General features: G+C 36.1%; 1 protein-coding gene across 5 annotated transcripts in view; it reads left to right on the top strand.

The window, feature by feature from the left end:
- The window catches only part of DYNC2LI1 (dynein cytoplasmic 2 light intermediate chain 1), a 60474-nt gene that overhangs the window by 20980 nt on the left and 25022 nt on the right, over positions 1 to 14472 (top strand). For 3 of the 5 annotated variants that reach the window (XM_057741341.1, XM_057741342.1, XM_057741340.1), the window contains exons 6-12: positions 2297 to 2483; positions 3412 to 3480; positions 4065 to 4142; positions 7894 to 7970; positions 8561 to 8631; positions 11676 to 11773; positions 12202 to 12294. In XM_057741341.1, coding sequence (XP_057597324.1) covers positions 2297 to 2483; positions 3412 to 3480; positions 4065 to 4142; positions 7894 to 7970; positions 8561 to 8631; positions 11676 to 11773; positions 12202 to 12294 — 673 coding nt within the window. The remainder of the gene's footprint in view (positions 1 to 2296; positions 2484 to 3411; positions 3481 to 4064; positions 4143 to 7893; positions 7971 to 8560; positions 8632 to 11675; positions 11774 to 12201; positions 12295 to 14472) is intronic. The other 2 variants (XM_057741344.1, XM_057741345.1) reach the window with 2 other exon arrangements.

Here is a 14472-nt window from a genome sequence, read left to right as displayed (position 1 = left end):
CACTTGATCCTGGTGTATGATTTTTTTTAATGTGCTGTTGGAGTCTGTTAGCTAGTATCTTGTTGAGGATTTTTGCATCTATATTCATCAGTGATATTGGTCTGTAATTTTCTTTTTTTGTGACATCTTTGCCTGGTTTTGGTATCAGTGATGGTGGCCTCATAGAATGAGTTTGGGAGTGTTCCTCCTTCTGCTGTATTTTGGAAGATTTTGAGAAGGATAGGTGTTCGCTCTTCTCGAAATGTTTGATAGAATTCGCCTGTGAAGCCATCTGGCCCTGGGCTTTTGTTTGTTGGGAGATTTTTAATCACAGTCTCAATTTCCGTACTTGTGATTGGTCTGTTCATACTTTCTATTTCTTCCTGGTTCAGTCTTAGAAGATTGTATTTTTCTAAGAATTTCTCCATTTCTTCTAGGTTATCCAATGTATTGGCATATAGTTGCTTGTAGTAGTCTCTCATGATCTTTTGTATTTCTGTGGTGTCAGTTGTTACTTCTCCTTTTTCATTTCTAATTCTGTTGATTTGCGTCTTCTCCCTTTTTTCCTGGTGAGCCTGGCTAATGGTTTACCAATTTTGTTAATCTTCTCAAAGAACCAGCGTTTAGTTTTATTAATTTTTGCTATTTCCTTCCTTTCTTTTTCATTTATTTCTGCTCTGATCTTTATGATTTTTTTCCTTCTGCTCACTTTGGGGTTTCTCTGTTCTTCTTTCTCTAATTGTTTTAGGTGTAAGTTTAGGTTGTTTATTCGATATTTTTCTTGTTTCTTGAGGTGGGACTGTATTGCTATAAACTTCCCTCTTAGAACTGCTTTTGCTGCATCCCATAGGTTTTGGGTTGTTGTAGCTTCATTGTCATTTGTTTCTAGATATTTTTTGATTTCCTCTTTGATTTCTTTAATGATTTCTTGGCTGTTTAATAGTGAATTGTTTAGCCTCCATGTGTTTGTATTTTTTGCAGTTTTTTTCCTGTAATTGATATCTAGCCTCATGACATTGTGGTCAGAGAATATGCTTGATATGATTTCAGTTTTCTTGAATTTGCCGAGGTTTGATTTGTGACCCAAGATGTGATCTATCCTGGAAAATGTTCCATGTGCACTTGAGAAGAAAGTGTAGTCTGTAGTTTTGGGATGGAATGTCCTATAAATATCAATTAAGTCAAGATGGTCTAATGTGTCATTTAAAGCTTGTGTGTTCATATTTATTTTCTGTTTGGATGATCTGTCCATTGATGTAAGTGGGATGTTAAAGTCTCCTACTATTAGTGTGTTACTGTCGATGTCCCCTTTTATGGCTGTTAGCATTTGCCTTATGTATTGAGGTGCTCCTATGTTGGGTGCATAGATGTTTACAATTGTTATATGTTCTTCTTGGATTGATCCCTTGATCATTATGTAGTTATCTCTTGTAATAGTCTTTACTTTAAAGTCTAATTTGTCTGATATGAGTATTGCTACTCCAGCTTTCTTTTGACTTCCATTTTCATGGAATATCTTTTTCCATCCCTTTATTTTCAGTCTATATGTATCCCTTGGTCTGAAGTGGGTTTCTTGTAGGTAGCATATAGAAGGGTCTTGTTTTTGTATCCATTCAACCAATCTGTGTCTTTTGGTTGGAGCATTTAATCCATTTATATTTAAGGTGATTATTGACATGTGTGTTCCAATTACCATTTTCTTAATTGTTTTGTGTTTGTTTTTGTAGGTGTTCTCCTTCTCTTGTATTTCCTACTTAGAAAAGTTCCTTTAGCAATTGTTGTAATGCTGGTTTGGTGGTGCTGAATTCTCTGAACTTTTGCTTGTCTGTAAAGCTTTTGATTTCCCCATCGAATCGGAATGAGATTCTTGCTAGGTAGAGTTCTTGGCTGTAGGTTTTTCTCTCTCAGGACTTTCAGTATATCCTGCCATTCCCTTCTGGCCTGCAGAGTTTCTGCGGAAAGGTCAGCTTTTATCCTTATGGGTTTTCCCTTATATGTTATTTGTTGCTTTTCTCTTGCTGCTTTTAATATTTTTTCTTTGTGTTTAATTTTCATTAGTTTGATTAATATGTGCCTTGGTGTATTTCTCCTTGGGTTTATTCTGTATGGGACTCTCTGTGCTTCTTGGACTTGGTTAATTATTTCCTTTCCCATGTTGGGGAAGTTTTCCACTATAACCTCTTCAAATATTTTCTCAGACCTTTTCTTTTTTTCTTCTTCTTCTGGGATGCCTGTGATTCAAATGTTGGGGCGCTTAGTGTTATCACCAAGGTCTCTGAGACTGTCTTCCATTCTTTTTGTTCTTTTTTTCTTTTAGGACATTTTCTATTGTTCTTGTTTTGGATCTTTCGAAACCTAATGACCTTTGGCCCACCATGGAAAGTCTGTTGCAAGCCACAAAACTTCATGTAGATAAAGTGATAATGAAACTGCGGAAGAAAAATGCTAAAGCAGCTTCTGAACTGAGACAGAAAATATGGAGCAATATGCAGAAGGACCATCCAGTGAGTTTCTGTTTGGATTATTCCTGGAATTCTTAGCCCCATATATAGTTAAAGTTAACATCACAAACAACTTCTTTAGATTTTTATGCATGAGTTGAAATTCATTTGATGTAGATGAACCTGTTCACTGGAAAATTATAGCAATGTAATAAAACCTCAGTAAGAGCAAAACAAAGAAAAAGATTTCCTGTGTCTTCTTGTTTGACATCTACTGTGCTTGTTATGGCATATTACACCAATCACAAGGAACAGAGTTTTAAAGTAGTAGTTTGATACTGACTTTATAATCTCTGTGAAATGAAGATAAAAAGCCAGGTTGTACAAATGTCATCTGGCAAAGACTAGATAAGACTACAGTTTTAAGCAAGGAATAGCTTTAACAGCCTTTACCGTCACTATACTTTACATTCACTTAGTTTCTGTCACATAATCAATCTTTTTATCATCTGATAATTAAACTATAAAGTTGCAATATGATAACACAAGTCCTTTATTATACAGTCATGAATGCCATCTTCTAGAAAACTAAGAGCAGTATTTTATATTGCCCAGGGTTTATATGAATGCGTTTTACAAGGGTAATATCAGAACAAAACTGATAGTGTCATTCCCATGTATGCATTATAAATGTTATTGTAACAAACAGTTAATACAAAATAATAAAAAAGAAAACAGAAAGGTGGCATGTTATTTAAGAAAATAAAAGGACAAAACATGAAGAATAAATATTGTAGTTTAGGGAATTGTCATTTCTAGTTTTATGCTTGAGAAATGTATTGATAATTTAAGAAATTAAATATTGGAATAATCTCTATGTGACGCAAAGAATGCCAGCATTATGGGAAGGTTTAAAATGATATAAGCGGAAGTTGCTGAATACATAGTAACAAACAATTATAATGAATCAATGAAATGTGTTTGTTAACAGGATCGTGAATTAATTGACCCATTTCCAATTCCTCTGGTCATAATTGGAAGTAAATACGATATTTTTCAGGTAAGCTCTTCCACTTCTAGTTGAGCTTGTTGTACGCATACCTAGGCTTTATAGGAGAGGAGCAAAAGTAATAAATTAGAAAAATGACTCTGGGAGGAAGAGGTCAAGGAGTCACGCATCTTAAAAATTTTGGAAAAGAGGATATAGTTGGTAAAAGAGAAAATAGGTAAAGAACAGTAAATGCAGTGGAATGGGGATAAGGTAGAAGAGTTAGAAACTGAATCCGGTCCAGTCACCAAGGGACAGGACTTTTGTCTCAACTTTTAAGTTGTAGAAAATTGGTTTCTTTTTATCTTTGCTTGTCAGAGAATCCTTGGGGTATTCCCCACTATAAAATGTGTGCTTATATCTAAATTCTATTGCGTTAAGTGTTTAAACAAGGAAAGATCTGGTAGCTGTAGCTCTAGAAGGCTGCAGCTATTGTTAAGCTCTCTATAGAAACAAATGCCAAGGTAATGGAATCCTACTCAATGTATGTTCCAAAAAATAAGGAAGAATCTATTTCTGTATTTAATAATTTGCACCGTTCTGCTACAGATACTAGTTCTCTCAACTTTTTTCCTTTTAATAACATATTTCTTTAGGATTTTGACTCTGAGAAGAGGAAGGTTATATGCAAGACACTTCGATTTGTTGCACATTATTACGGAGCATCATTAATGGTTTGCAAGTTTCGTATCTTTTGGGTTTGAACGGACAGTAAGAAATTTGGGAAGATTAGCAGCTTGGTGCACAGTTGTGAATGCTAATACTTTTACTAATGTATGTCCTTCTCTCCTTTCCTTTCCCATTGCCCCAAAACCCTCTTGTTACCGAGTGTTTATAATGTATTTCTAGAACACACCCTGCTAGATGGCCTACCATTTCTTTGAAGCAAAATTTCTAAATTTCTGATAGCCCTAAACCCCCATCAGTCTTTTTTGTTGTTGTTGTTGTTGTTGTTGTTGTGCATGGGCTTTCTTTTTAGTTGCGGTGAGTGGGGGCTACTCTTCGTTGTGGTGCACAGGCTCATTGCCGTGGCTTCTCTTGTTGCGGAGCACGGGCTCTAGGCGTGTGGGCTTCAGTAGTTGCAGCACATGGGCTCAATAGTTGTGGCTCACGGGCTCTAAAGCACAGGCTCAATAGTTGTGGTGCACAGGCTTAGTTGCTCCGCGGCATGTGGGATCTTCCTGGAGCAGGGATCGAACCCGTGTCCCCTGCATTGGCAGGTGGATTCTCAACCACTGCACCACCTAGGAAGCTCCCCCATCAGTCTTAAAGAGATAAACTGGTTATTTAGTCATGTTTTAGTTTCCTCTTAAGAATTAGAATCTATGTTCTCTTAAAAGAAAAGAGAAAAAGACTAACAATTTTTAAAAAACTTTAAAAAATGCTGTTTGTTGTAAAATGTTAAAAATATGAACTTGGGAGTTGTGCTGCCTGGGTTCAAATTTCAGGATGACCATTTACTAGCTATGTGGTCTCAGACAAGTCACTTAATCTCACTGAAGTCTCAGTCTCCTCCACAGTGAAATGGACAAATAGTACCTTCTACATAGGGTTCTCGTGAGGATTAGCAGCAGGAGTACCTATGAAATGCTCAGCACAGGGTCCGACACAAAGCTCAATAAAGGCTGGTTCTTATAACTGCTGTTATCATTATCTTCCACAGCAGGACCACATGTTGCTGGATATCCTCTAATGCAATAAAATATAAAAGCATTTTTATTAAAAAAAAAACAAAAACACTTTCATCCCATTTGAATGGTCTCTTTTCCCCTCTAAATTAAAGTGCTCAGAGGATCCTGTAGGCAACGTGGCCTAGTCCCCAGCCTTTGTGGCTAGTGTATTAAGACTAAAAGTAATAAATCTGATCTGTATTTAAAATTTTTATGCTTTTCAGAATACTCCAAATACATTTTATTATGTATTTTCTTAAAAATCATCACCTTTAATGTTTGTACTGTATCTGCTTACTTATTAGGTTGACAGAGTACTTTGGAAATATTCTTTTTTTAAAATTCTTTTTCATATTCTTTTCCATTATGGTTTATTACAGGATATTGAATATGCTGTGCTATACAATAGGATCTCAGTATTTATCCATTCTGTGTATAATGGTTTGCATCTGCTAGTCCCAAATTCCCAATCCAGCCTTCCCTCACCCTCCCTCCTCTTTGGCAACTATGGAAATATTCTTTACTGTTTTGAAGAAGATACGGGGAATTTAAAGTAAATTACTCACTCGCTCAGGGTACAGAAGCAAAGACCATGGATCTTGCAGTTTCTTACTTTCGCCACTAGATAACGCCCCTCGTTTAGATCTGGTTAGTTCGCTGAGGGAAATCCCTATGTTTCTTTAGGAACAGATCACCCTTGATGACCCGTCGGGGCCCAGTCTGGTCTTATGGATACAAATTTCGGTGAAGTCAGGTCAACCCAGGCCACAGCAGGCCTGCAATTAACCGAGACTCAAAAGACCCTAGAAGATCAGGGACTAGGGAAAGGATTTGAAAATCCTTCATCTTAGCTTTCAGTAAGCCAGAGGGATCAGAGGTTGGGGTTAGAAGAGCACTCTGGACCACCAAAGGAACCATAAAGCTTTTCTAGCTTCCCAAACCAAAAAGAGAGCAAATCAGAGTTATCAGAGCCCCACCTTTCAGTTTCACTTCCACTCTTATCTTACAGCCCAGACTTGGGTCCTGCTTTACAAGGTTCAATGATACTCAGCAGGTTTTTTTTAAACACTATAGTTTATCCTTTATAATTCAGTCAAGAATACTGGTTCAATGGTATGAGCAATCTAATCAAGTTAATAAAAACAAAAAAAGAAAAACATTGGTAAGTAGGACCAGATTCAGTGGAGAGCCACCAGGATGGTAGGGGACTTAAAATCGGTAACGATTTAGAGGGGTGGGATAGGGAGGGTGGGAAGGAGTCGCGGGAGGGAGGGAATATGGGGATATATGTGTAAATACAGCTGATTCACTTTGTTGCACAGAGAAAACCAGCACAACAGTGTAAATCAATTATACTCCAATAAAGAGCTTAAAAAAATTATGATATGTGAGGAACAGTATAAAATTATATTCTGGCATCTGGAATATGATAACACTCTTTAAATATTTGAAGGACTGATCCATGGAAAAGGGATTAAATATATTCTTTGCTTTCTTAGAGTCAAGAACAGGGAATCAATAGAGAGAGTTTAGTTCCAATCAAGAAAGAAATTTCTAATACTACCATTATCTGAAAATGGAATGGATTGGTTTCAGAGAGAATGAGTTTCTAGGCATTGAGTTCATTAGTTAAAAAAAAAAAAAACACCAGCTCTACAGCTATTTGTGGAGGATGTTTTCAAGGCAATTGATGCAGCAGATGGGGGTGGGGGGTGGGGTTGAGTTAGAAAACTTCTCATGTCCGCCCAGCTCTACAGTTCTATGAAATCCATTTGTGATGTGGTTTTTTCCTCACCATATAGGGAACATAATAGATAACATAATAATGATGATGATAAAACCTTGTGTTTTTAAAATTCAGCTAAAGTTTTCATATTAGAAAATTGTTTCAATAGAAGCATAAAATTGTTTCAGTTTTTAAAAATAAATGTATCAAATCATATATTCATGTGTGTTCTGCTTTGAATATTTTCCCCAGAGCCTGTTCTTAATCCAGAATGAATCTTATCCTGAAAATTGACCTCTTTACATTATAATTACATTTCATTTTGGTTCAAGACTGTTTTTCCTACTTTCACACATCTTCGTCATTCTTATTGGGCTGGGTGACTTTGGTATTTCCAAAAACCAGATTAGTCTTAAAAGGTTTGTAGGGTAACCGTGTGTTCTGGTTTCACCTGATTTCTCAGCTTAATGATTAATAGTACCCACCCCGTTTCATTCTCTAAAATGTTCTGGTGATGATCGCTCTAGTCATAGATCACCACTGAGAATATTCAGTAGCTTATTTTGCAGGTTTCAAAGGCAATTCAGAAGAGAAGTTAAAAAATCATTTTAGTGAGTATCAGTATTGTTGACTAGTCTGCAGCTCCCACATTAACTGCTTTGAAGACAGTAATACACCCTTGGATGGAAAAGTTATTTATGATGCATACCTCCTGTTTTTTAACCAACCACATTGCATCTGGGTGATGATTATGATCCATTTGTGCGAGTAGCTGAAATGATTAGTGCATAAACACAAGTCCATTCAATATCTGCACTCATGAAGTTGCAGAGTGAGTTAAAACAAATTTATCGAGATTTCCTTTATTCAGGCTTTGTTTTGCTTACTCAAATACAAGGATTTGTTGGGCAAATAAATAGTAATTCTCTCTGCCGTCTGTACTTGTTCAAATTCATTTTTATTTTACCTGTTTCTGTGATTTGAAAGCAGAGCATGTAATTTATTCTCCTGATTTTTTTTTATTTTTAGTTTACCAGTAAATCAGAAGCTCTATTACTAAAAATACGTGGAGTTATTAACCAGTTGGCATTTGGCATTGACAAAAGGTACCGTTAAAATATTTTTTAAATATCTTTCTTTTTTTTTTTTTGGTATTGTCTCATCTGATTATTGTTCTCACAAGACTTTTGTTTCTTGACCAGGAAAGTGTCTCAGAGGACTGTTCTTAGAGAATTTCATATTATCTCCTGCTTCTTATATTGTTTAAATATTTATCAAATTTTACAACTAAAATGTTATGTAATAGTTTGAGATGAATAAAATAATCATAGTATTATACTTGTTTCCCTGATTTCTTTTACTTCTTTTCGCTCATTTTAGTAGCTTTCCCACTATTATCACTTTTTTATATTGATTAGAAATGGAATCAATCATTTTAGTATGTATTTTTCTTAACCTTGCTACTTTTCTTGGTTTTGATTTGAGTAATTTGGGTCTATCATTTTTTTCTCCTATAATACCATTATTAGTGCTATACTTTGACTTTTGGAATCACATTAATATTCATTCATTCATTTTGAGCAATGCTCTCACCAGTGGCTAGATATAAAACTTGGCTTTTGTATTTACAGTAGAGAGTGGCAGGATATTCAATTGCTAAACTAAATTAGATTCTTTTTTCTTCTTATCCATGTAGCAAATCAATATGTGTGGATCAGAATAAACCACTGTTTATCACAGCAGGATTGGATTCTTTAAGTCAAATAGGTTGGTGAACTTATTAAGATTGTTCAATCTTTTTTTAATTGCTTATTGATTTTATCCTACTCCCTGTTCACTTCATCTCCAACATCTTCTAACCTTAACCACCATTTCTGGTTACATTATGGTTGCTGTTATTCTTATGTATTTATTTGTATACACAGTATTGAGGCAAAATGTATCATATTGACATATTTGTGATGGAAGGGATGTTGCCACATAAGAGACTGATTTCTAATCTCTATTCCACTAAAAAAGTTGCATGTATTTTCTTTCCCTTGCTGATTTCCAGGTACTTTTACATTTTAGCTCCTTGGGTTTAGAGGAAAACCACAAGCATAGAGTGGTCAGGAAATTCAAAGTTATATATTATGGGCAATGATGAAAAATATAAGAGATTCAAGTGCTGGAATAAATAAAAAAGAATACAGTTGTACTAACTAGGTATGCCTTAATTTTTCATTATGAAAATAGCTTGTATCATCTAATAGAATGTGTTTCCTAAACTTATGGATGCCCTAGACTTATGAAGCAAGAGAAATTTCAAGAGTTGATATAGTCAAGCTCCTTATCTTCTCACAGAAGCTATTTTCATTGTGGAGATTTTTGGGCCTAGCAACTCTATACTCTGGGGTTGGCATAGTTTGGTTTTAACACTCTAATGAGCAATATTTTTCTTTCTTATTTCCTATCCCCTGTTACTCTTTTTTTCTTTTTTAAGATTTATTTATTTATTTTGTTGAGCCAGGTCTTAGTTGTGGCAGGTGGACTCCTTAGTTGCAGCATGTTAACTTTTAGTTGTGGCATGCATGTGGGAACTAGTTCCCCGGCCGGTGATCGAACCCAGGCCCCCTGCATTGGGAGCACAGAGTTAACCACTGTGCCACTAGCGAAGCCCCTCCCCCATTACTCTTACAAATTAAAGTTGACTTGACTTCAGATGTAGAGATCTTTGTCATGAGAGTATAGATTGAATTGGAATGAAAAGAATAGAGGTGTTAATGATTATAAAGACTGACTTTTATAATAATAGTTATTACCAACTTAATTTCATTAGCAGTGAGAATCACTGTATGTCGTGATAGATAATGCTGATGGAAATCTTCTGCCCGTGTAAATAGTTGGAGGTCAGAAAAGGACTGAAAAATACTGAATTTAAAAAATCATGGAGGACTTCCTAGGTGGCACAGTGGTTAAGAATCTGCCTGCCAATGCAGGGGACATGGGTTTGATCCCTGCTCCAGGAAGATTCCATGTGCCGCAGAGCAACTAAGCCTGTGCGCCACAACTATTGAGCCTGTGCTTTAGAACCCGTGAGCCACAACTATTGAGCCTGTGTGCCTCAACTACTGAAGCCTGCGCGCCTAGAGCCTGTGCTCCGCAACAGAAGCCATGGCAACGAGGAGCCCATGTACCACAACAAGGAGTAGCCCCCGTTCCCTGCAACTAGACAAAGCCCGTGTGCAGCAATGAAGACCCAACACAGCCAATACATAAATAATTTTTTTTTAATAAAAAATAAAAAATCATGGAGCTTGGACCTCATCAGAGTTAAAACCTTTTGCTCTTAAAAGCTGATGTGAAAAGGATAAAAAGACATGCTATAATGTGGGAGAAAATATTTTCGAACTACATATTTTACAATGGACTAGTCTCTAGAATATATAAATAACAGTAAAAAAAAATCAAATTAGAAAATATGCATAAGGGGACTTCCCTGGTGGTCCAGTGGGTAAGACTCCATGCTCCCAATTTAGGGGGCCCAGGTTCAATCCCTGGTCGGGGAACTAGATCCCACATGCATGCTGCAACTAAGAGTCTGCATACCACAACTAAAGATCCCATGTGCCACAACTAAGACCCAGCGCAGCTTAAATAAATAAATAAGAAGGTAGGGGAAAGGATCAAGAAGGAGGTAGGTGTGGTTATAAAAGGGCGACACAAGGGATCCTTCTGGGAATGGAACTGTTCAGTATCTTGATTGTGGTAGTGGATACATAACCTACAAAGGTGATAAAATTGTGTGCAGCTTAATACACACACACAAATGAGGACAAGGAAGAAACTTGGGAAATCTAAATAAGATTGGTGGATTATATCAGTGTTTTATCCACCAGCGTGGTAAGGAGGCCCTGAAAGATCAAGAGTGAAACAGTCTTGTGAACAATGTAGATGCTAGAATAGAAAGAATGAGATAGCTCAGACTATGGGTTGAAAATTGCCAAGAAGTGGCAGCATATTTTCAAATTTTTCATATTAATTTAAAATTAAATTATACAAGCAACACATAAAGACATTCTCCTTATAAAATCTCAAAATAGTACATATTAAGATCAAGTTTAATATTCCAGACCATTTTCTACATATGTGAATGTGGTATAGAAAAAACTTTTAATATAATTCTATCATTCTATATCATTTTGATGTTTTCCTTTTTTATTCAATACACCTTAGTGATTTTTCCATATTAATGCTATGTATACTCTGTCTGCTTGATAGTGTCACAGAGCATGGCTATGCATAGGAATTTAGTTCACTGTATATTGATGGACATTTCGGTTGTGGCGAATTTTTCACTGACACAAATGATGCAGCCATGTGAAATCCTTAATGCACGTATGCAGGTACTTCTAGGGTAAACACCCAAAACTGGAATTGCTGGTTAATCGGGTATGAGCTTTTTTAGTATTTTCATAGTGTTTACTAGTGCTGTATTACCCAATTTGCATTCTACTCAATAGCACATGAGAATATATTTCCTTACACATTCATGAACACATGAGAATATCAAACTTTATATTTTTGCTGAGCAGCAATTTAAGTGCAGGGAAAGAGAATTATTGTTTACTCGTTACTGTGTCTCATCTTCCTCTGGTATTAGAATCTGCCCCAGTGGCCTTGCTACACTGGGATGGAGCAAATTTTAATAGTGACTATAGAAGAGAAATGAGTGATCTAAGATTTATGTTTGTGTAAGTATCATCTGTTTTATTGATAGTTTGTAATGTTTTAGTCAATGCAGTCATTTGGAGTAAAACTTCCAATTTTAGGATCTCCTCCTGTTCCTGATAATGACATTGGAAAGCTTCATGCCCATTCACCAATGGAATTGTGGGAAAAAGTGTATGAAAAATTCTTTCCACCAAAGGTATATGTTCGTAATTCTTTTCAAGCAAGAATTTTCAGCACTGTTCAACAGTTATTGGGAAATGTTTCAACAGGCCTATTATAGTAACTTTGTTTTCTACTCACGTGCTCAAAAATCAATTAAACATTTGCTAAAAATCTGTTGTATATCAGGCACTGTGGGGCTTTCAAAAGATGGATAAGACACAGTTCTCACTCTCCTTCCAAACAGAGCTCTCTGGTTCTTAGAGAAGGGAGAGACAACAGCTGAAAGGAGAGAGAGAGAGGACCTGGGGGAATTTGAATTGCCCTCGTTGGCGATGATAAAAGCTCAAAAGATCAGCCTTCGCTGGCTGGCTGAGAAACGGGAACTTGGCTTACAAGGTAGATGATAGTCATTAAAGGTTTTGGGTTATGGGCATGAAATGATTTGAAAAATTGTGATTTCAGAGTATCAACACACTAAAAGATGTCAAGGACCCTGCAAGAGACCCTCAGTATGCTGAAAGTGAAGTTGATGAAATGAGAATTCAGAAGGATCAGGTATTTATCCTAAACATTAATTTCATCTTGAGTTTTATCATAGGAATATCCTTAGAATTCCATAAATTTCTCTCGATTTATTTTTTACTTTTAAAATTATTTAAGTAATACATCTTCACTGTATATTAAAAAATTCTGATATGCATGAAAAAGCAACAAAAAAAATCACGTATCATTCTACCACCCAGAGATGACTTAATGTTCACATACCCTTTTTGGACTTTCCAGTTTACTTTATGTTGACAATGGGTAGTGATTCTTACCCACTGCTGGGGAGACACTTCCATAGTATTCTTTTGTTTGTGGGATTATTTAAAAGGTTTTGTTTATTATTAGGACATTTAGATGTATCTGTACTTTACTGTATCAGAAAAATTAAGGACTGACTAATCTGAAAGCACACAAACACAGTTGACAAAACCCAGAATCTCTCAGGAAAGTGATTTAAAAGTGGAGACTGCTTTCTATATATGCCCAGATAGCACCATTTGACACACAAATCTAATGTCAGAGTGTAAAAGTTGGTAAATTCATCATGAGCCAATATTTAGATTTTCCCAGATCTCCTTTTAGTTTGATAAAATGAGGCACTGTGCAGAACACAACCTTATATAAGTAAGCACAGTAAATTGAATTCCCTGACCACCTCTTAGGTGGGATTTATACAACTGTGTAACTTGGGCAGTCACACTGTTGCAAGGATAACCTGAACACAACCACCCACTGTGAGCAGTGACCAGGGTCTTTCTCTCAGCACTAAACTTTCACCTTCAGGGGCCCTAGAATAAGGAAGCAAAACATTTAAGTACAGAAGACTTTTGAAAAATATGTCATGAATATTTATAGGGTGTTGTAGCTGTAGCAAAGTGAGAGGCATGTTGTAGGGACGGTAAAATGACCTCACATAACCCTTATTACGTGTGCAGGTTGGCTTTAGAGGTTAGTTGGAAGTCATCTCTGAATTAATATTTATCTAGGAGTCAATGACTAACTGCCATTGCTGATAAGAATGTCTGTTTATATTACATAGTGACCCCTTTTTTTTATACACACAAACATATTATTAAAGGGCTAGAGTACTTTTGAGAATCATGAGTTTTCACATTCAAATCCATCTTCCCTAACTGACCCAAAACCCTATGAATTTTGAGTGGAACTGGAAAGCAGCCCCACAATACCTGTATCATTCTTCATTCAACCCTTATACCTCACTAATTCTACATTCTCTTGACTGAGAGATTGTTTTTAAAAACTCACCTGAAAAGTTAGTTATATCCTAATTTTTCCTCTTTCATTCATGGTATTTTGGTAGATGGATTGATTTTAGTTTGTACGTGTAGTACCTTAACAAAATTTTATGCTTCTGCTTTAAAAGTCACGCTAATGGGGCTTCCTAGGTGGCGCAGTGGCTGGGAATCCGCCTGCCAGTGCAGAGGACATGAGTTCGATCCCTGCTCCAGGAAGATCCCACGTGCCGTGGAGCAGCTAAGCCCGTGCGCCCAAAAAAAAAAAAAAAAAGTCACGCTAATGATTACCAATTGACCCTCAATCATTTTATTGATATTCATTTCCAATTTTGACATGATAATATCCAAAACTTTAAAGTTATATATTCTCTCAGTTTGCTGTCTGTAGAAGGGACAAAATACTAGCACAGAATCTCAAAGCAATGTCCTCACCATTACTATTGGTAAAAATAATTCAACACTTCGAATTAAAGTTTGTGATAACTGATTACTGTTTATTCTTTATGAGCTAACAGCCTTTGAAACCATAAGTTACTGGTAAGATAACTGGTGAACTGAGTTAACTTCATCATAAGAAATAAACCAAGCTATAAAGACTACTTTGGGATTAACAGTATAAAAAAAAATCCTTCTGAAGTCTTTATACGGTTTTGAAACTTTCAACATTGAAATTTGAATAACTTTAGAGTATAGGTATGAAAGAGAATCTACAATTTTTTTCTGGAAATGAGAATGCAATTTTCTTTTCCTAGCAACTATGAACTTCAATGACATTAGCCAAAGGGCAGTGATTGCCTTATCTTGCAGAGTAACCACTTTTTGCTTATCTGAAGTAATAATATACTTTGTACACTTAGACGTTGAACAACGTGTAAGAGGCCAGGAGTCAGTCCCTTTTGCATGTCAGTCATCTCATGCAGGATATCCACCC

The sequence above is a fragment of the Hippopotamus amphibius genome, chromosome 7, assembly GCF_030028045.1.
Source record: "Hippopotamus amphibius kiboko isolate mHipAmp2 chromosome 7, mHipAmp2.hap2, whole genome shotgun sequence".
NCBI lineage: Eukaryota > Metazoa > Chordata > Mammalia > Artiodactyla > Hippopotamidae > Hippopotamus > Hippopotamus amphibius.
This window is presented reverse-complemented; position numbering and strand designations above follow the sequence as displayed.